The 21,278-nt window shown below is 39.7% G+C and overlaps 1 protein-coding gene across 3 annotated transcripts in view; it reads left to right on the plus strand.

Moving 5' to 3' along the window:
• The window catches only part of Rprd1b (regulation of nuclear pre-mRNA domain containing 1B), a 50,400-nt gene that overhangs the window by 14,776 nt on the left and 14,346 nt on the right, over positions 1-21,278 (plus strand). The window contains exons 3-6 of one of the 3 annotated variants that reach the window (XM_005329847.5): positions 666-799; positions 8,292-8,404; positions 9,662-9,788; positions 15,322-15,497. In XM_005329847.5, the coding sequence (XP_005329904.1) occupies positions 666-799; positions 8,292-8,404; positions 9,662-9,788; positions 15,322-15,497 (550 nt within the window). The remainder of the gene's footprint in view (positions 1-665; positions 800-8,291; positions 8,405-9,661; positions 9,789-15,321; positions 15,498-21,278) is intronic. The other 2 variants (XM_005329848.5, XM_078051767.1) reach the window with 2 other exon arrangements.

Consider the following 21,278-nt stretch of genomic DNA (forward strand, 5'->3'; position numbering starts at 1 on the left):
CTTTCAGATATAACTTACTAAGGACCTCCCTATTCTCATTGTGTTCTAAGATTATCAGTGAGACACCTGTGTGTAAGCTTGAAACACAGACTTAGCCCAGTGTTAAATAATTAGGAAGTAGTTAAAAGTTGAGGTCAGTCTTGGCATATGTATGTACAAATTGAATTTATATATGCAGAGGTTTGGTGTGTTGGTGTGGTGAATTTTTCATTGTAAACATTTGTTTTTGTTAATCTTTCTTTTTTTTAATTCTTAAAAGTTTTGGCCAATTTTAATTTCTAGCAGAATGTCTCCCACTACATTCCAGTTAACGTTTTCTTTTAAAAAGCAAACTGTCAGAATTGATATGATCAATTTTTGATAATATTTTGTCTGTAAAAATTGGCCATTGGATCCCCTCCCCCTCGCCATTTGCCCCATCTTTCAAAGGAGAAAAAAGATTTCTTCTGTGATATGATTGCTCTCTCTTTCCCACCCACCACAGGAAGAATGTAGTTTCTGGTCAAGTTTTGGGTATCCGAGTAATACAACATGTACTTTACTTTTCCTTCTGTTTTTAATTATGTAAATCATTTAGTCAGTTATTGATTTTTTTAAGTAGATCTGTCCTAATTAAAAGCAAAAAATTTTAAGCTTATATATATCTTTTCATCTTTTCTGGGCAGAGAGGCAGATGAAGGCTGTAAAAAACCTTTAGAAAGATTGCTGAACATCTGGCAAGAACGAAGTGTGTATGGCGGCGAGTTCATACAGCAGCTGAAGCTGTCTATGGAGGACTCCAAGAGCCCTCCCCCCAAAGGTAGAAACATCACCACATGTTTACAGCTCTTGGTCTTTGCCTACTTTCGAATCAAATATGAAAAGCTGCAATGGGGGTTGCTGTGAACCACGAGCAATTTTATGATTCTTCAGAGAGAGATGATCATGAATGATGGTGAGAATTTACGTAGTGCTCGCAGTGTGCAAGCCTGGTTCTAGTATTCATGCTGTTGATTCTCTCCCTTCCTAACTTCTGCTATGTGTTCTCCTTGGCTCTCTCCTGTCTTTCAGAGACTTTCCTTGCACAAGCGTAAGGAGCAACAGAGTTGTGGTTAACTAGGAAGTACCTTATACTAAGATTTTGTTCTAGCCTCGCTGTTAACTATTACAGGATCTTGAATAAGTCCCTAAGCCCTCTGAGAACTTGGTTCCTATTAAATATAAATGTGGGTTTGGAATGTACTTTAAGATTGTTTGCTTGTTGTCTAAAATGATTTTTTGTTTTTATTGAGCCCAGGATATCCTTAGGAAGTAAGTATGTGTGTGTGTGTGTGTGTGTGTGTGTGTGTGTGTGTGTGTGTGTGTGTGTGAGAGAGAGAGAGAGAGAGAGAGAGAGAGAGAGAGAGAGAGAGAGAAGAGAATAAGAGAATTTTACCAAGTTCTTCAAAAGGGCACGTTATATATATTTTTTTTCTCTATAAACAGTAAGATCAAATGTTATTGGATAATTTGTCTTCTGGTTAAGTTACAGTTTAATTGTAGTTGGCATAACATGTTTCTCAGCTTCAGATCTGATCTGATTTTGCATATGTACTCACTGCCTGGAGGATCAAGTCCAAGGTCTAATAGTATTGAGGACCTTTCTAATCTGAAGTAGCTCACTTTTTTAGATCATTCCCTTGCCATTCTCTCATATATGCCCTATTCTTTGCCTATTGTGAATTACAAGTTTCCCCTCTGGATGCTCTGCTGGCACTCACCTCTTCTTCTGCATCTGCAGTTTACCTCCGCCTGAGATGTCCTTTTGCCCCTTTCACTGTGTGAATGTGTTCTCCAAGTGCTTCTCTCACTCTGATGGCTTCCTTGCTTGTCTGGGCACGTGTAACCATTCCTTCCTTATTCTCTGCTACCATATACATGCTCTACTATAGAACTTGCTGGAATTAGCATGCGTGACAGTATCATTCATTCAACAACCCTAACTATGTACCCTTTATGATCTCTTCTAGGTCTAAAATGATATGCATTTTACAGTAATTTCTAACTTTCCTGTGAAACTAAAGGTTAGAGGCTTTCTAAGATGACATACATGTTTTCAGGCTACAAGTTATTGTTGTTTTACTTGGAGTTGTTAGGAAATAATTCTAGGGTCATTCTGGTGGGAGTTGCTGAAAAGTGAGATGTTTGCTGCTTTGGATTCTGGTAGTGTTGGTATTGTGTCCTTTGGAGGTATTTATTTTGTACAGCTTTGGGGAATTATCCAGCATTATTTTCTATAATCTGCCTTTCAATTTATTTGGTAAACAGTGCTGGTTTTTTAAAGCACTTTTAGGTAAGCAGGAGGGCTCTGGAAAAAGAATGCTTGAAGCCATGTCAAATTTCAGTTCAAGCATTTGGTGGACATGTGCTTTGGGTGAATGGCTAAGCTAAGTGCCATAGGAAGGAACAGGAGAGGAGTGGAAAACAGGGAGCAGCCAGACAAATGGAGGATGTGTGGCAGTGGTGGTATGGAAAATCGCTCTGTTGGGTTTCTGATTTTTTTTGTTGTTTTTTTTTAGTCTAGACACACATTAACAATAAATAACAAAGGCAGTAACCATGTGAAAGATAATGCTAATCTAAAGATAATTTCTCTTTTCCTGTTCTTTAAAGAAAAAAAAGCAAGTTGCAGAGGTTTCAGTGTGTGTTGGTCTCAGCCAACTCGCTGTGTGTCCTCTGGACCTGAGTTATCAGAAGGTTTTACAACAACTCTTTCAAAATATTGATAAGTTCTCCAGAAGTTTTCATTTCCAAATTTGAATAGTCCTTTTATATTCTGGCTTTTATTCATGGGTACTTCTTTGTCTTGAGACAATGTTATAGAGTTTTTGAAATAATAAATTTCCTGTGGAACTTTGAGTTCTTACTGCAAAGGAGCATGCATGAGCTTAGGAATTCTGTTTTAAAACTGTAGATTGAATTTATATAACTGTCTCAACAGGTGCAAAGCCCAGGTGTTCTAAAGTTTCCTCTGTTCTTGGGAATACTCAAGTTGTTGTTTGACTAGATAGAACTTTATTATGTACCTGAATCACATAGTCTCGTGCAAATGTGGAAGAATTTAAAAAGGGAAGGCAGACAAAAAGAATGAGCATTTATCAGGTAGCTGAAATGTACTAGTTTATCTTCTGCCTGCCTTGTTATTTTCATCTTTAAAACTACTTCATGAATTTGGTATTATTTTCATATTTCAGGTGAGGATACTAAAGCTCAAAAATACATGGCAATTTTGTTGAAGGGGGATATAGGTGAGAAGTGGCAGCTTTAAACCCAGATCTATATGATCTTAAGGCTGACCTTCTTTATAATGGTTTTTTTTTTTTTTTTTCCCCTGAAAGCCCAAGGATCTAGTACACTTGAGTTGTGACATGAGTTCATGAGGAGGTTACCCAACTTGCCTGGACATTAGTGCAGTTTAGGTATTCAGACTTACAGAGTTATGAATCTCAGTTCTCACTGCTAAAGCCTTGTGACCTTGAGCTTAGCATTTGACCTCTGAGCCTCAGTTCCCCACTATCGAGGATGGTTGTTGTTATTAGTTACACTTTATAGGGTTATGGTGAGGATGAGTTAATACAGGTAAGATACTATCAGTGGAGCAATGGAAATGACTTTTATTTGTCCCTCTCATTCTAATAGTTAATATTCTGAGCATCGTATATGAGCCAGTACCTCAAGTACGATATTTTCAGTCCCTTGGATTTTGTGCAAGGCTCAAGGGCATACTCAATAAGAGCAGAGCTTTGGGCTTGCCTGGGTTCCAGACCAGTCTTGGCGGCTCTGTTCAGTGAGATGAGGGGCAAGTGCTTTTTAAAACCATACCTCCAGGGTTAACCCTTTATTTGTTTTAGTTTCTTTCCCACGAGTAATGTCTAATGTGCTTTTTAAAAAATTTCCTTTAGTTTTCAAGGAGGAGACAGAATGAAGCAGCTGTTGCCAACAGTATTTCCTGTTTCTTTTTTAAAAGTAATGTAAATCTTGGTGCCGTGTTGAGTATGGGTAGTTCCCGCTGCATGGGAGGTTGAGGAGAGAGGGATGCTGAAGTCAACAAGAGTTGGAGACCATCCTGGGCAACATAGTGAAATTTGGTCTGAAACAAAAACAAATAAAAGTAATGTAAAACTGAAGGTGTGTGTGTGTGTGTGTGTGTGTGTTTGAGAGAGAGAGAGAGAATTTATTTTTAATATTTATTTATTCATTGTAGTTTTCAGCAGACACAACATCTTTGTTTGTATGTGGTGCTGAGGATCGAACCCCGGCTGCACGCATGCCAGGCAAGCGCGCTACCGCTTGAGCCACATCCCCAGCCCTGTGTGTGTATGTTTTAATTGCAGAAAATTTCAAGTGTATCCTTCAGAAAATCCAGCTTTGCAGGTAGGGAGCTGTGTTTATAAGGTGGTTTGGGAGCCTTTAGGCCAGCTTTTTTGCCTTAAGGTTAGTTTCACAGTCTGCAGTAGTTATCTGAAATTCTACCAGTAAGGCCTCTCAGAGGCACACTTTCCCCTTAGGTAACCAGGATTATTTGAGGGTTAGTCAAATACAAGGCTTCCTGGAGACATAAAGATGGGTCCAAGGATATAAGAGAAGGTGCACAGAATGAGGACAGAAGGACATTAGCCTCCCGTAGTGCCATCCTGCCTGTGTGGAGCGGTTGAGTAAAAAAGGGAATGTAAATAAATACCATGATCAGAAGCTAGATTGATTGTTGAAGGCTTATCTTAACTTCTGATATAGAAGTGCAACGGGCATATTTGCTGGGTTATTATTAATGGCTCTCTGGCTCAATTGAGAATTCTGGGCATCATAACTGCTAACTTTTTAACTTTAATAATCATTTCTGGCATAGCACCAGCACTTTCCAAGCTCTGAGACTCCTCCCTTCATGAGGGTGTACACTTTGGTCTGTCACCCCTTTTATAGGAGGTGGAGGAATAAGACACTTAATGTTCTTCTCAGAGAAGGCTTGCCAGCAGTCATAAAACAGCAATGCCAAGTGCTTTTAAAGGGAGGCCCAAGTGCAGTGGGAGTTGGAGGGAGTGCTCACGATGCTGCTGCCATTAGCCACAATGGGTTTGAGCTTAGAAGGACAGTGTGAATCACTAGCAGCCATTCAAGATCTTTGCATAGAGACAAGATAGGGTGAGGGGAAGAGCAATTTAACGATATAGTCTAAATTGGAAACAGAGCAACTGATGGCAGGGAGACCAGGTGGAACAGTGGTCTCAACAAGGTGTGATGAAGGGAGGATTGCTAATGAGAGGCTGGGCCTGGGAAGGGGTGAGAGTTTTGCCAGACAACCCTGCAGGGGTGTGAAATCTTACAGAAGTCAGGACTTTGGGATAGGTTCTGATGGTCTTCAAGGTTTTGTACTTGGAAGATGGGCCCAGTGGAAGTCTTCATGATGGAAATAGGTACCTTAGGGGATAGGAGTCAGAGGGGGAAAGGATGGATAATTCATTTCTAGAAATCTTAGGTTTGCAGTACCAGTTGATTCTCCAGCTGAAAATAAAAGTACACTGGAAAAGTAGGCTGGTGATAGTTAGCATCTCCTCTATACCCTCTTCCCTCTTGATGGCAAAGGACAGAAATGACCTTGAAATTATTTTTATCAGTGGAAACTGAAAAAAGTCTTGAACTGCTAGAGTGTGGAGGCAGAAGGCTTTGGCTTGTGGACCCAGACTTAGGCTAACAAGCTCCTTGACTTAGTGCAAACCACAACCTGTGGGACTGGATATTCTCAAGAAAATTAAGTGTGGGAAAGCAAAGGCCAATTTAATGCCTTTCATTGCCAAAATTGAGTGATTCAGAGTGTCCTGAGGGTAATGAATGTATGATAGAATGTGTATAAGAGTTCGGAGATTATTTCAAGTTACAATTTTTTATATCTTTAGTGTTTTAACAATTATTTATTGAGGACTCTTAGAAGCAAACAAAACCATATATACTACCCCTTACATATGGCCACTTTGAGGCTATAGAGGCTAAATATCTGTATGTCTGTACCATACATTAATTAAGCAGTGTGTGAGAAGTTCTGTCAGATGTTTCATATTAAATGATATCCTGATAGATTTCCATTTAAAAAATACAGCAGTCCTTGCTTTGCATGATAGTGCAAGACTGAAATGACCATGCAAGCTGAAGTGTACAGGGTGAACTTACTAGTCAGTGAGATAATGCTTTTTTTTTTTTTTTTTTTTTTTTGAGGAGGAGGGGGTCAAAGAGTTGAAAACTTACTATAGATAAAACAAAAGGTATAATAGTAGTTACTTAGTATTAACTCAAAAATTAGAAACATTGACCCATTTGAATCAAATGTATGATATGTCAAGATCATTGCAATGTTTTGAGCAACTAATAAAAAATTTTAAAAATCAGAAACATTGAGAGAAAAAAATGTGTTTTCTCTGTAATAAAGTTAGCAAGGGTAGTTTGATCAGTGCCTGCCTTCTAGTCCAGTTTGAACAGAGCGGGCATCTTTCCTAGGCCTTGGTGAATAGTTAGCATTTTGTTTTTTGTGCATTCAGTGTGCTGAAATCTCTTTGAGAGTTCCTCTTGTGTGACGTATTTGTCAGCATCACTTCAAGGACATTGCCAGCCTTCTGCTGCCGTGTTCTTCATTTGCGTTGATTGAGTGACCTTATCAGTTTCTCTGGCTGCGGTCTTGTGTCTTGGTGGTGTCCCATGGCTAGCCTTTTCTTCTGAGCTCTGTTTACGTGCCATTTGTCTTTAGCTTTGGTTTAGTTTCTTTGCTGCACTTTCATCTCGGTAGCCAATTCCCTGTTTGGATGACTCATTTTTATGAACTGTCATATGGGTTTTATCCCAAAACAAGGAGGCAGCACTACCAGTACGCTGCTTGTGTGTGTGAGCTGAGTACAGATGTGCAGTGACCTGTCACTGGCAGACTTTGAAGAAGTGATGTGATTAGCCACTGATCATGCTTGGGGACTGAAGTATTTAGAGAAATTTTTACTTTATCCAAGTACTCAGAGTTAGCTATTATGATGGTAACTGAACTGTGAACTCTTGTTGGGGGAGTGCCTATATCACAAACGTTGCTGTTTCTTCTTTTACTTCTACTACTTCTTCCTCTGGTAGAATAAACAGAATATTTAAAAATACAATTTGTGATATTGACTTGACTTTCATTTCAAACATAGTTTGGTGAGATAATGTGAAAGGTAGAAAACAGGAGCTACTTGCTTGGTCCCAGAACTGGTTTAATCAAAAAGTGTGTGTTCATTCTGTGTGTAACTCAGAGTTCTGAGGCAGGTGCCCCATGTCTCCCTTTTTTGACAGATGAGAGGGTACTTGTTTTGTGCTTAGTAATTCTAAGTGCAGTAGAAAAAGCTTAGGTTTCGGAGTCATGCCTTTAGATGAGTTATTGAATCTCCTTGAGCCTTTGTTTTCTCACCTTTAAAGTGGAAACATGGCATCTCAGAGTTACTGGAATGAGTAAATGTAAAGAAGTTATTGTAATGTCTTAGACATATTAGGTGTCCAATATATCTTTACTTTCTAAACCAGAATTTGTCATTTAGTTTTATTTCCCGCATTTGTTTGTCATTTATTTTATATTGTCCAATTTGATGCAATGGGAACAATTTTAGAATTAATGCATCTATCATAATAATGTAAAAGCAAACAGTACAGATAATAAAAAATATTACCTGTCAGCCTCAAAAGTGGTTAATCTAAAAATGGTAACTTTAGTAATTTCTCCCAGTAGTATCAATCATATTTCTCAGAATGATGATGATGTTTTTTTTTTTTAATTTTAAGGTAAAATTAGGTTTGTTCATTTTAAAGGGATGGCTTAAGAGTATTTGTGTTTAGAATTTTTGACACAGTTTTTTTGTTGAATTTCTCCTATTTTCTGAAATGATCCTGAAAAGGATGAAATACCTCATTTTATATGCAGTAAGTTATCTGTAATCCCTTTCACACATTGGTGTACTTTATTATTTTGCCTGATGGGTTTCTTACCATTTTAACTTTATTCTTAAGATATGAAGTTTTAATTAATACTATAATTTTGATTTATTTTTAGATGCTTGTTTTTGATAGTGTTTTTTTCAGACAGTCAAAATGAGATGACAGATCTTTTTGACTCTTCTAAGTAGTATAAGGAGGCACAGTCAATTAAGAATAACTGACATAAAGAGGCCCCTTCTGCCCTATTTTTACATATGGCCCATTGTGTGTAGCATTTGACCCTTGCCCAGGACAGGATATGCAACTCAAATTTGTCACCTTTTGATTTCCTCCAGCAGCAGAAGAAAAGAAGTCTCTAAAGCGGACTTTTCAGCAGATACAAGAGGAGGAGGATGATGATTACCCTGGAAGCTACTCTCCCCAAGATCCTTCTGCAGGACCCCTCTTGGTATGTTTGACTCCCCCAAAATAGGGTTCAGTGGCTTAAAGTGACCTCTAGTTGAAGATTATGGCCACAAGGTGGCACTGGTGGCCAATCATATGGAATCACCAGAGGGCAGTTCTGGGGCATCTAATACAAGATCTCATCCAGAGAAGCCTGCTGCGACTCTTGACCCGAGTTTATGTTTTTTAAAGTATTTGGATGTGGTATTTTACTCCTAGAATTTAAAAATATTATTAAAAAGTAGATTGTTGCAAAAGGGGTAGATAATATGTTTAAAAGACATTCCAAAGTCTGCTGTGGCACGTCTCCAGTCTTCTGTTGTGGTGTTTTGCAAGTAAACAGCTTGTTCATAGCTAGAACAGTTTGTGTGCTGAGAGTAAACTTTTATACTATAGCCAATTTAAATGTTAAAACAGGGAGTTTGCCTTTAACCATGTGTTTGCATTATTTGGGCTTTCATAAAACATGTCAGTTTATGAATTCTTTGGTTGTTTTATTTCATCTATTTTATAGCTCTTGAGAATGAGACTCAAAATGACCGAGTTTTAGTAACTTGCCCAGTGTCTTAATTTGAATCCAGGTCTGTCTTGCCCATGCCCCTCTTATTTTGTCTAAATCAGCTTTTATTACACGTAGGTGAATTCAAAGCTTATGTAAATGGGCTTGTGTCTTGTTAAAATGATTAAATGAAATGGCGTTAGGTGACATACCTTTGCATCCAAAAACTTTAAAGAGAGCAACCTGAATTATCAGCTTTGTGGTCATTTAGCACTCTGTGCAGAGTAAGCTACTCTTAGGTCATTATGGACTAGCTTACCTGTCAGTATTCTCTTTTCTGACAATTTAATAAACTCCTTTTAATACACACAGAATACTTATTGGTTTGCTTTTCTTTTTGCCTCTCACCGTTGTTTATAGTTAGTGAGTTTGACTCTTTTAATTTGGGGAGTGGTGATCATTTTGTAAAGCAAACTCAATTTAATTAGTCAACGCACAATTGTTGAACAGTTGAGATATATATACCTTAAAGAGTTTTGCAACATTTCATTTGTGTCCTACTAGAGAACTAGAAAAATTGATTTTGTACATTCTTTTAGACTGTCATTGACTTCTGTTAAGCTCTGGAACTAAGAATTATGTTTTCAAAGACCAGAAATGACCATTTTTAAAATTTTCCTTCACTTAATTTAACTCCAGCTAATTTTCTTTAAAATTCATATGTCTGTACACTACAGTGTTGTTTCTATTTTTATTTTATAGACTGAGGAACTGATCAAAGCTTTGCAGGATCTGGAAAATGCTGCATCAGGGGATGCTACTGTTCGACAGAAAATTGCTTCTTTGCCTCAGGAAGTGCAGGATGTTTCTCTGTTGGAAAAAATAACAGGTGAGAAAGTGGAGTGTGGATGAAAGAGGAGAGAAGAGGAACCTATGTGTAGTCCCTCTACAGAGCATCAAACCCTAAGACATGTGTATGTCACTTTCCATGTGATACTGGGTGCTCTGCTACCTTGGGATTTGTGAACAGCTCACATGCTCAACAAAGAAGCTCTTGAAATAGTCAGTACTGATTCCAAGAATTATTGCAGAAGTGCTGGCATGCCACACCTGTGGGCACTCTAAATAAGGTACCAAACAGAGGTGCTGTCTGAGGGAAGAAAGTTCCACCACGCAAATGGAACAGAGTGTGGAAAACCCTCGAGGCCAGATGTGCTTAGAGCACATAGCACAGCGCAGAGGCCTTTGGAGTCACTTGAGAAGCATTTGCACTCCCTCGGTCTGCTTCCCAAGCTCCACCAACTCAGCCTTGCTGGGAGGACACTTGGTCTGTTGATACTGCACCTCCTTCTAGCCTTTGAGTCCTCATTGTCTGTACTCAGCTTAGTCTTTGTCCTCTCTCACACACACCTTCAGCATCTGTTGTTCTTTCCTCCTTCACTGTAAAATCCCCTAAAATGGTTAACTCCAACTTTTAAAGAATTATTATTCCGTGGCCCACCTCATTCTTTTTGTCTCAGTGCTGGGGTCACACCCTGCATGTGAGGCAAGTCCTCTATCAAGGAGTTGCACTGTTAGCCTAATTTGGTTTTTTAAATATTTATTTATTTATTTCCTCTACCAGGGATTGAACCCAAAGACACTCTACCACTGAGTTTAATTCCTGGCCTTTTTCATTTAATTTTTATTTTAACTTTTTAAAATTTTTATTTATTTATTTTGATGTCAGGGATTGAACCTGGGGTACTCAACCACTTAGTCAAATCTCTGTCCCTGTTTTATATTTTATTTTGAGACAAGGTCTCACTAAGTTGCCTAGGGCCTCACTAAATTGCTAAGGCTGGCTTTGAACTTGTGATCCTTCTGCTTCGGCCTCCTGAGCTTTTGATGCCACCTTGCCCAGCACCCTTATATATTGACAGATCTCATTATTTTGCTAAGATTGGCCTCAAACTTGCAGGCTCCCGAGTCCCCAGGGTGACAGCACCCTTAGCCTGTTAGGATTTTTAATTATGATAAAAATTCATGTAAAAGTATACAGTTTAGTAGTGTTATGTACTTTTACATTTCTGTGCAGCCGGTTTCCAGAAATATTTTCATCTTAAGAAACTGAAATTCTATACTCATTAAACAATAGCTCCTCATTTTCCCTTCCCTTACCCACTGGCAGTCACATCCTTAAATCCAGCTCTTTATCTGCTCCATTCCTACACCTGTGCAGCTGAACATAGCTGGGAAAAGTAAATTACACATCTAGGCCGACTTCCTCTTATTTCTCTGGATTAACATCTGTTTTCCAAACCTGCCGATCCCCTTGTGTGTTAGATCTGCTCCTCCTTACTCACTCAGGGACATTGCGCCACCCATGTTCCCTTTTTCTTCTTCATGCCCCCACCCCCTAACTGGATCATTCTGAATAACATACAGCCGTTTGTGTGTGGGCGCACTAGGGATTGAACTGAACCCCAGGCTTTCAGTATGCTAAGTATGCATTCTACCAACAAGCTAGAGCCTCAGCCCCATAGTGTTTTGTATTTTTCCACATGGGAAAGTTTTTTGTTTATTTTATTTATTTATTTTTATGTGGTGCTGAGGATCGAACCCAGGGCCTCCCATGTGCTCAGCGAGCACTCTACCACTGAGCCACAATCCCAGCCCTGACATGGGAAAGTTGTTTTCCTTGATCCCATATCTTTCTCTAGTTACTTCCTCATTTCTTTGCTCTTTTCAGCATAACCCCCTGACTGGATTGCTTCTGCTGTCCCCACGTCCTACCCTCCCATTTTCCTCTGATTCCACTCCGTTGAACCTGCCCTTGTCAGAGTTGTGATGCCTGCCTTCTGCCGTGTTCTGTAGTATATTCCCTGCCCTTACCTTAACTTTCCTTAGTAGCATTCAGCCCAGTACATTGTTTCCTCTTACTGAAAATACTTTTCTTTACTTGGTTTCATAGATAGACTAATAGTCCTTCCAAAATGTCTGAGTCCTAATCCCTAAAACCTGTGAATGTTATCACATGTAGCAAAAAAGACATTGCAGATGGGAACAGTGTCCTGGGTTATCCAGGTGGGCCCCCATGCAATCACAGGGTGGGAAAGTAGAAGTCAGATGAGGAGATAGAGATTGCAGGAATGCGGTTTTAGAGATGGAGGAAGAGGTCCTGGTAATAATTGGTTTTAGCAGCAGTAGTCATTTTAGACCCCACATTCTTCTAGCTTTCCTCCCTTCCCTCTGACTGAGTCTTTTCCCTCCTTGCTTGTTTCTTCCCTTCTCCTTGTTCATCTAGTGTTAAGTACTTACCCCTCTGCAGTTAATTTCAATGGCAGTTGTTCACTTAGTCTCAAGAATTTAGATACTTTCGTACTGATGTCCCCTAATTTACATCTCCAGTGTTGACCTTCCCTTTGAACTTGAGACCTGTACATACAACCTCCTGCTCAGTTTTAGTAGATGTCTTTATAGGCATTTTAAACTTAACCTGCCCCAAACTGGTCTCTGAATCTTATTTCTCTCATGGTCTTCACATCTCAGTGGGGCCCACTCCTTATTCCCATTGACTGGGACCAAAACCAGTACCTGATATCTTGTCAGCGACTCTGCTGCTACCTGGCACAAGTCACCACCATCCTCACTGGAATTATTGCAGTAGCCTCCTTCCCAGTCTTCTCACTTCTTCCATCCTTGACCTTCATCCCATTCTCAACATAGTAAACAGAATGGTCCTCTTAAACAAAAGTCGAATCGTGTCACCCTATGCTCAGAAAATCCCAAGGACTCTGCTCATCACTTACAGTAGGAGCCGGAGGCTTTTATTGCCCCACAGTCTGGACCTATTGTCTTGTGGACTTTGAGCACTTTCCCCTTGCAGTCCTCTGGGCTCCTTCCCAGGTACCCTCCCCTCTCAGAGCCTTTTATTAGCTGTTCCTTGGTGTCCCTTTCCTTCAGGCCTTTAGTGATGCTTACCCTGACCACCTTATTGAAAATTGTGTCCCCTGCCCCACCCCAGTGACCCATTCTTTCCCTTCTGCATACAGTATTATGTGTTGTTTCTCTTCCTACCTGGAGGGCAGAGTTTTTGTCCTCTTTGTCACCTGCTGTCTCTGAGAACCACTGCACTCGGTAAGAGCTCAGGTATTTGTTCGGCTGGTTGAGAGATTGAACACACAGGATTTGACGGGTTTTAAAGCCTGGTTGCAGTAGTGCACACCTATAATCCTAGCAGTTTGGAAGACTGAGGCAGAAGGGTTGCAAGTTTAAGGCTGGCCTCTGCTACTTAGCAAGACCCTGTCCCAAAATACAAAGCAAAAAAGAAGAGGATGTAGTTAAATGATAAGGCACCCCTGGGTTCCATCCACAATATGGGGTGGGGGGGTCCTGATTGGAGTGGATTTAGTGGTGTAGGAGGAGAGTGGGTAGTTACAGGGGTAGAGACAACCTTTGAATTTTCTGTGAAAGAGGACTGGGGAAGTGGGCAGTGGCTGGAGAGTGGCTAGAACACACACTGTCCATTGATATGCTGATAGTAATGCTTCAGAAAGGGGAGAGGAATCCATTAGGCAGGGAAATACAGGAGTGTCACACAGTCTTTGCATCAGCTTGGGAGGTATGTGGTGTCCATGCACAAGTGGAGGGTGGCCACAGAGCCTCACAAGTGCTCATCTGGCTCGCTAGGGAGGGCAAGGTGCCAGAGCACAGTCACAGGTAAGTCCCCGAAGCTAGATCTTGCTTCTACATTTGGACTACAATTTTTTATGACTCCTTAAACAATAAAAAGTTATTTTTCTGAGTTGCAGTTGTTTGGGCAAATGATTTATTTCCTTTGTGCGGTTCTTGAGGGTGAGAATTGATTTTTTTAAAAAATCTTAAATCTTAAAAGTGATTCCCTTGTTGTTTTCCCCAGGCACTAAAACATCTTAATGAATTAACCACTAAAAAAAAAAAAAAAAAGTCAGTTAATCAAGCAATGATAATGTTAAAACTAGCCTGCCTGTTGTCCTCAACAGCTTGTTCCCAGACCATCCTCACTGATGTGGAAGAAGAGTCCTAGTCCTCTCTGCCCTCCATGATGGAGACCTTTCTTTGGGCCCTGTTTTGCTCACTCTTTCCCTTCACCCAGAACATCCTTTTGTTCCTTATCCCTGAGGAGGTAGAAGTGTCTGATCTTGGCATCAGGCCCAGTTGGGAACGCCTCACCAGTTCACCTCCCAGTATTCATGTTAAGGAGGCATGTATGCTGTTTGCCAAACAGATATGATGGTACAAATTCTTAAATCTCAGTTACCCGAAGAATGCCAAGGTCTCTCACCTCGGACAGCCTGTGACAGATATGTATCACCAGGAACTCACTTTTTAGTTGTCTCATGGAACTGTTGGAGTCTAGAGCTTTTTATTTCAAAGCATTTACCTACTGTTTTGATCTTTAAAGGTCTTTTAAGAATAAGAAGTAACACATTTCAAGTCCTAATCTCACCACACATAATTAATTACAGCAGTTCTTTATAAATACAAATCTTCCTTTTGTTTCTTCTCATTTCCTTGCATTGAGTCTCTGTTCCACTTCTTACCAAAGATACCCTTTCTTATTGCTCAGGACAGGTTTGTTTCTTCCCCCTCCACAAAGCATGGGTTGGGAGCCGTTTATTGGACATGAAGTCTGTCCAGTAGGTAATGACCAACCCTTTTTAAAAAGCGGAATAGAATGAAAGAACACTTGGCACAAAGTAATTGTAAGTACTGTCTTAAGAAATGTTTATTTTTCTATGTGTTTACATAAAATATATTTCTATGGTGGGTCATGTTCAAAAACATTTGAAAGCCTCTGCTCCTTATCAGAACCTTTATTTTGCAGAATGCAGGAAAAGAGTTCAGGCTTCAGGTTTTCATAGCTGAAGAGGTAGGTTTAGAGATCTGACTTTAAGGCCCAACTCAGCTGACCACATTGAACCTCTCAGATGACCACATATTGAATTCTCATTGATCATATTTTGTCTGTTTCCACACTGAAACAATGAGTGTTTTTTTTTTATTTCAGAGGGATATAAAAAGAATATTTAATGAAAAACATAGGCAAAAGCCCTTGAACTTCTCAGATGAGGAAAAAGTATTTCATGGGTGACCTTAATTATATTTTTGCTTATTTTGTTCAGAGAGCTTTTGTAGGAATGGGCATTCAAACATCGTTGCCAGATTTCTCCCCTGCATAGTTGCCTCCCTTCAGGTGATTCAGGAATGTCCTGTCTTGTTGACAGAGTCAGACAGAGCCTTTGGGTTTCTTGCCAGCCAGCTCATTGTTTGTCCATAGGTTCTGGCTTATTTTTGGAATCCATAATGGGAGAGAAACTGCAAATCTCCCCTCAGAAATGTTTGCAGTTGTACCTGTGTGATTTCTATTGTTTCTATTTTTTGGTCTCATTTTTACTCAGACAAAGAGGCAGCTGAACGTCTTTCAAAAACAGTAGATGAAGCATGTCTGTTACTAGCAGAATATAACGGGCGCCTCGCGGCGGAACTGGAAGACAGGCGCCAGCTGGCTCGGATGCTCGTGGAGTACACCCAGAACCAGAAAGACGTGCTGTCAGAAAAGGAGAAAAAGCTAGAAGTGAGTACATTGCAAAGCAGACCCAGGCTGCCTGAGGCTCCCTTCCTGTAGGGAGGGTGTTTTTCTTTTTTCTTTTTTTAAAATGTCTTAGTTAACATTTTTATCTTTTAAAAATTTGTAAGATGGCTAGGTGCTGTGGCACATGCCTGTAATCCTAGCTACTTGGGAGACTGAGGCGGGAGGATCACAAGTTCAAGGCTAGCCTGGGCAACTTAGCAAGCCCCTGCCTCTAAATAAAAATTAAAAAGGGCTGGGGGTATAGCACCCCTGGGTTTAATCCAAGATAACCAGGGAAAAAAAATGATGGGAACATCCATTATTTAAACCTACTTAAAAATCAAAGTCATGTTTTCATGTGTCCAGGAAAGAACTAATTGGATTATAGAAAACAGTCAATTCTTCATGACAGCATTTAGGACCTTAATATTACTTTAGTTTAACCTTATTTAAAAAAAAAAAAAATCAAAGTACAGAAATGGTCAGCAAAATCAAAGAATATTTATTTGGTGATATTTAGGAAATGCTTTAATTTTTTTTTATTTTGGTAATTTTGGGGTTTATTTCTTATATCTCTGCTAAGGCAAATACATTATCTGCTTCCATGCTGTCTATGTCAGTTCTAAAATTTCACAGTAATTTTTTGTTTTGTTTGTTTTTTAGTTTTTATGGTACTAAAGATTGGAACCAGGGGTGCTCTACCACTGAGCTACATCCCCAGACCCTTTTATTTTGAGACAGGGTGTCTAAGTTGCCAAGACTGGTCTCAAACTTGCAATCCTCCTGCCTCAGCCTCCTGTATCACAGGGATTATAGGTGTGCCACAGTAATTACACCTGGCTTCTGTAATGTATCTGGAGCTAGATTCTCAAACTGTCAAAAAGGAACTCATTTCTACCCTGGGCCAAAGGCATAAGTCTGGGTGCCCTCGGGAGCAAGTTGAGAAGCGTTTCCTCACTATGCACTTATTTGGCTTCTTAATTAAGTACACAGTACCTAGTCCCATGGGATAACAAAGTCAGCAGTGTGGACATTTGGGGATTATTTTGTTGCCTTAAGCTGCTAGGCCTCCTTTCTGTTAGGAGTGTCTACTTTTCTCTTTTTAAGATACATAGAAAAGAGCTGTGGTCAATGGTTCTGTGAAGGGAGGACAGTTCTGAGTTGGAAAACCAGTCACATTATATTCTAAGAGCCCACTCAGGAGATGAGGGAGAGGGAAAGCCAGCCCACCCCTTCATGTTCCCTGGCACTCAGGGAGGGGACATGGAGCTAGTGCTGACTATATTTCTTAACCCACAGTCAGCTGGCTTGAGAGGGGAATGAGTGGTGGCACTTTTCACCATATCCTAACCTGCAGTGCTTGTGGGAGCTGAGATGGCCGGTGATGGTGGGGACTCCATATCCCTAGCCAACCTGAACATGGAAGGTGGGAAACAACTGTAAAAATGTAGAAAAATTGGCGCTGACCAGAAATCCTAAAGGGAGTTTTGCAGGCAGTACCAGACGGTCATTTATCTGAAATGCTCATCTTTCACTGAGAAAGCATTTTCAGCACTGTGCCCTGGGACTAATCAGAGAGTGTAATTAATGATTCTGGTTGTAAGTCACCATGCCATCTGTTGAACTGCCCCTTGGCGACACATTAAGGGCTTTCTCTGATCTGTCAGACATTGATTATCATGAGCAGCTGTTATTGGGTGGAACGTGGCAAGCTACCATAGAGGACAGAGTCTTTGAGAAGGAGACTGTTGGTAGAGCTAGTTAACTCTTTGTTCTGCCCCCTGCCCCCACCCCCTACTCTCAACACATAGTTGCACTTTCCTGTCGACTTCTTGGGGAATCATTTTGGTTTCTGTAGAACCAGTGGTTTGATGGTGTCATATGAGACACAGAAATGGATCAGAGATTTGGGTCTGTTCTGTAGCCTTTTAGCCCATGTCCCTCTGCTAGTTCATGCTGTGGAATGACATTGGAATCCTGGTCCTTTAGCAGAACAGGAAGGTCCCAGCACTGCAAAGCACAGAGTCTGAATTAAGAGTTCTCCTACCAAACTGTCTCTCAGCCATTTGGGCAGAGCCATAGTAAAAGCAGAGTGAAATGTGCAAATGACTAGCTAAACTACAAGACGACAAGAGCTGGTGGTTCTTTGTCCATGCTTACTAAAATCATGAACAGCCTGCCCTGCAAAAGCTGAGATTCTCTCTCATGTGTTTGTAATAGACTGGTTTTATTCTATACATCCTTGAAGTGATGGTGAAACCTGACATGCAACTTGAAAGATGCATTAATACTCTGAATTTCTCCAAATCCTCCAAAATCTCTTATTGATGGGGAGAGTACATAAGATATATCTGTATTTTTAACCTTTATTTTTGTAACACAGCCAGTCCTTATTTTAAAACTAATGAGTTAAATATTTTCTTTTTAATCCTTTTATTGTCCTCAGGATGTAAATAATGGAATTCTTTGGAAAAGCAATTCATTTGGCATGCTTTTCCCCCCAGAAGTTCTAATTTGTTAACACTTGGGCTTGTTTGTATTTTCTTTTTAAGTTTATATCCTGCTTCATGTAATAAGCATCTCTTTTCTGCTTTCACTTGAAAATATTGTGCTAGATATTTAGTGAGTCCTAAACTTCAAGGTAGGGAATATGCTGATTCAGAGCCTAGGATCTAGGAGGGGCAGTTAGGGCTCAAAGGAAGAGATTATGTTTCAAGGAAATCATATTTTGGTATAAACAGCCTAGGTGAATATAAAACCAAAACCAACTGATTATTTGTAGTGAAATTAAGAATACAAATAACAATTCTGATTGTGGCTGAAGGTAAATTCAGACATCCTGTTGGGCATTAAAACTTTTCTTGTAAAAGGAAATAGCAATTGTTAGAAAGGAATTATATTTATAAAGGGGAGCCTCTGGACTAGTCAAGTTAAGTTTTTGAAGAAAGATAAAGACAAGGTGAGGGAAGGAGGTGCTGGAGATGCCAGCAGGAACGAGGGTCTCTGTCTTTAAGGGACTGCATGTGCTTTCATAGAGTCAACTGTGCCTGTTAGTCATGGTGGACAGAGAGGAGCAAGCTGTACTCCTCTGCTCAAAGCCCTGTCCCACTAGGGGACACTGCAGCAAACAAGGCCATAACAGAATATGAGAAGTGTTATAAGGAAGGAGAATATTCTACCTCATTGTGTCTTAATTAAAATAGACCAAGAAAAATGCTAAGAATATTTTAATTTGATGAGATGTTTAGGTGAATTATCAAATGCATGGGCTGCTCTTGAATACCATATGCCTTCAGCAAGGCTTCCAAAGTGTGCTAGACTGTGTGCTCTTTGACTGCTCTCATAGTGCCAGGAACATATTTGTTCCTCAATAAATACTTGTTCTATGACTGAAATCCATCATTTGTTGTGACTTTTCCGATAAAGAAAAAGTTATTTTTAGGTTTCATTGAGTGGTTTTAACATATCTGATCTAATTTTTGGTTGTAAAGACCATGTTAGGAAAGAAAAGTGGCTGTTTGATAGAAATTCCTCTGGGTTTTCTTCTTTGTGCTACTTCTTTCCTTTAAGTAGAATCATGGTTCATTTTGAGCTGATAATTTTTTAGACCCTCCTCTCTTGCCTCTGGGCGTCATGGTTGACATTGGCCTACTGCCTTCCCTTAAATTCTAGGTAAGGTTAGAGGGAAAGCTGAAGGTCTGCAATGCTTTGTCATGAACGTGAGGAAACTTAGAAATGGAGGCACGTGGAAGGAAGTGTGTGTGGCCACCCAGAGCTGAGGCTAAGGAATGTGAAGCTCTGAAAAAGTGTCCATTAAAAAAGGTAGAGGTCAAAGATGCCAGAAAAACCTCGAAATGTCACTGCTTAGAAGAAGGAAAGGTTTGTTGTTGTCGGGTCTGTTACCACAAGTGACTTCTAAAGCCCACAAGACTTATTCTGACTAGATTGAAGAGACTTTCTATCTTGTCTTTTTGGATAAAGCGTGATAGGGGTATATTCATCGGAGCCATCAGAATAAGAAAGAGTATGTGTATGTGTGTATGAGAAAGAGACCTATTTGTACAAGCATTAAAGATAAAAACAGGTACCTGCAATTTTACCTCCTCAACATCAGTTCTTTGTATTTAGGTCTTGCATCTGTCAGTGGTCTAGAACTGGAAGGGGGCATCCTTTCTGTAGTACACATGCTGCACTGTCAGGCACATAGGTTACATGCCACACAGGGAAGAGCTCTGGGTATGTAGCAGCACATTTGTTGGTTGAGATGAAATTTATATGAAATTAGCCATTTTAAAAAATGTTGATTTCATTGGCATTTTGCACGTTTACAATACTGTGCAACTACCAACTGTAAAGTTCCCAAACACTTTTATCACCCCAGATGAAAACCCCATTCCATTAAGCAGTGACTCCTCATGCCTCACTTCTCCCAGCTGGTGGCACCACTTTCTGTCTTGATGGATTTGCCTGTCCTGGATATTTTATCTAATTCTGTGTGGCTTCTTTAAATGAAAGAATGTTTTAATTTTATTCATGGTATAGCATGTATCAATACTTCATTCCTATTTATGGCTGATTAATAATTATTATTAGAGTAAGAATCAATTGTTACATGTATCTGACACAGTCTATCTTAGATATTTGAATTCCTTCTATTTTTTGGTTATTAGGAATATTGCTGTTGTAGACAGTTATATACAAGTTTTTGTATGGATATGTTTTTATTTCTCTTGGGCATGTGTATCTAGTAGTGGAGTCCCTGGATCATATGTTTAACTTTTTGAGGAACTTGTTTTCTACAATAGCTGCATCATTTTATATTACCATCAACAATGTACAGGGCTACCAATTTCTCCACATCCTCACCAACACCTACTGTCTTTTTATTCCAGCCAATCTAATAAATGTGAAATGATATCTCATGGTGATTTCGATTTTCATTTCCCTAATTATTAATGGCCCTGAGCATCTTTACATGTGCTTGTTGACCATTTGTATCTTCATTGGAGAATATTCAAGTCCTTTGCCCATTTTTAAATTGTTTTTATTTGACTTTTAAGAGTTCTTTAAGTATTCTGGATACTATGTCCTTATCAGAGAGATGGTTTGCATATATTTTCTCTTGTTCTGTAGTTTTTTTTCTTTCTTTCTTTCTGCCTGCATGCCTCCCCTCCCCCCACCCAATCTATCCATCCATTCTTATATTGGTGCCTTGCACATGCCCCTGCTCTGCAGCTAGGCTGTATCCTCACCTCCCTTTCTTAATACTGTCCTTTGACATACAAAAGTTTAAGGGTTTTTTTTTTTTTTTTTTCAGGAGGTGGGGGTGAGTTCCAGTATATCTATTTTTTCTTTTGTTGCTCTTGACTTCAGTGTCACATCTAAGAAACCCATTGCTAAATCCAGGTCATGAAGTTTTATTTCTGTATTATTTTTGTCTAAGAGCTTTATTGTTTGAACTCTCACATTTAGATTGTTGATCCATTTTTTAGTTTATTTTGTGTATGTTGTGAGATAGGGGGGCCAACTTCACTTTTTTGCATGTAGTCATCCATCTACCCCAGCAGGATTTGTTGAAGAGACTATTTTTTCCTTCAGTAGAATTCTGGGCATCCTTGTCAATAATGAGTTGGTTTGTTTCTGGTCTGTTCCATTCTGTACCATTGACCATGTCTCTAGTCCTGTGATGGTACCACAGTCAATCACTATAGCTTTGTAGCAAGTTTTAAATCGAATCTCCACACTGTGTTCTTTTCAGTGTTGTTTTGGCTACTTGGGATCTCT

Source organism: Ictidomys tridecemlineatus, chromosome 5 (assembly GCF_052094955.1).
Source record: "Ictidomys tridecemlineatus isolate mIctTri1 chromosome 5, mIctTri1.hap1, whole genome shotgun sequence".
Classification (NCBI taxonomy): Eukaryota; Metazoa; Chordata; class Mammalia; order Rodentia; family Sciuridae; genus Ictidomys; species Ictidomys tridecemlineatus.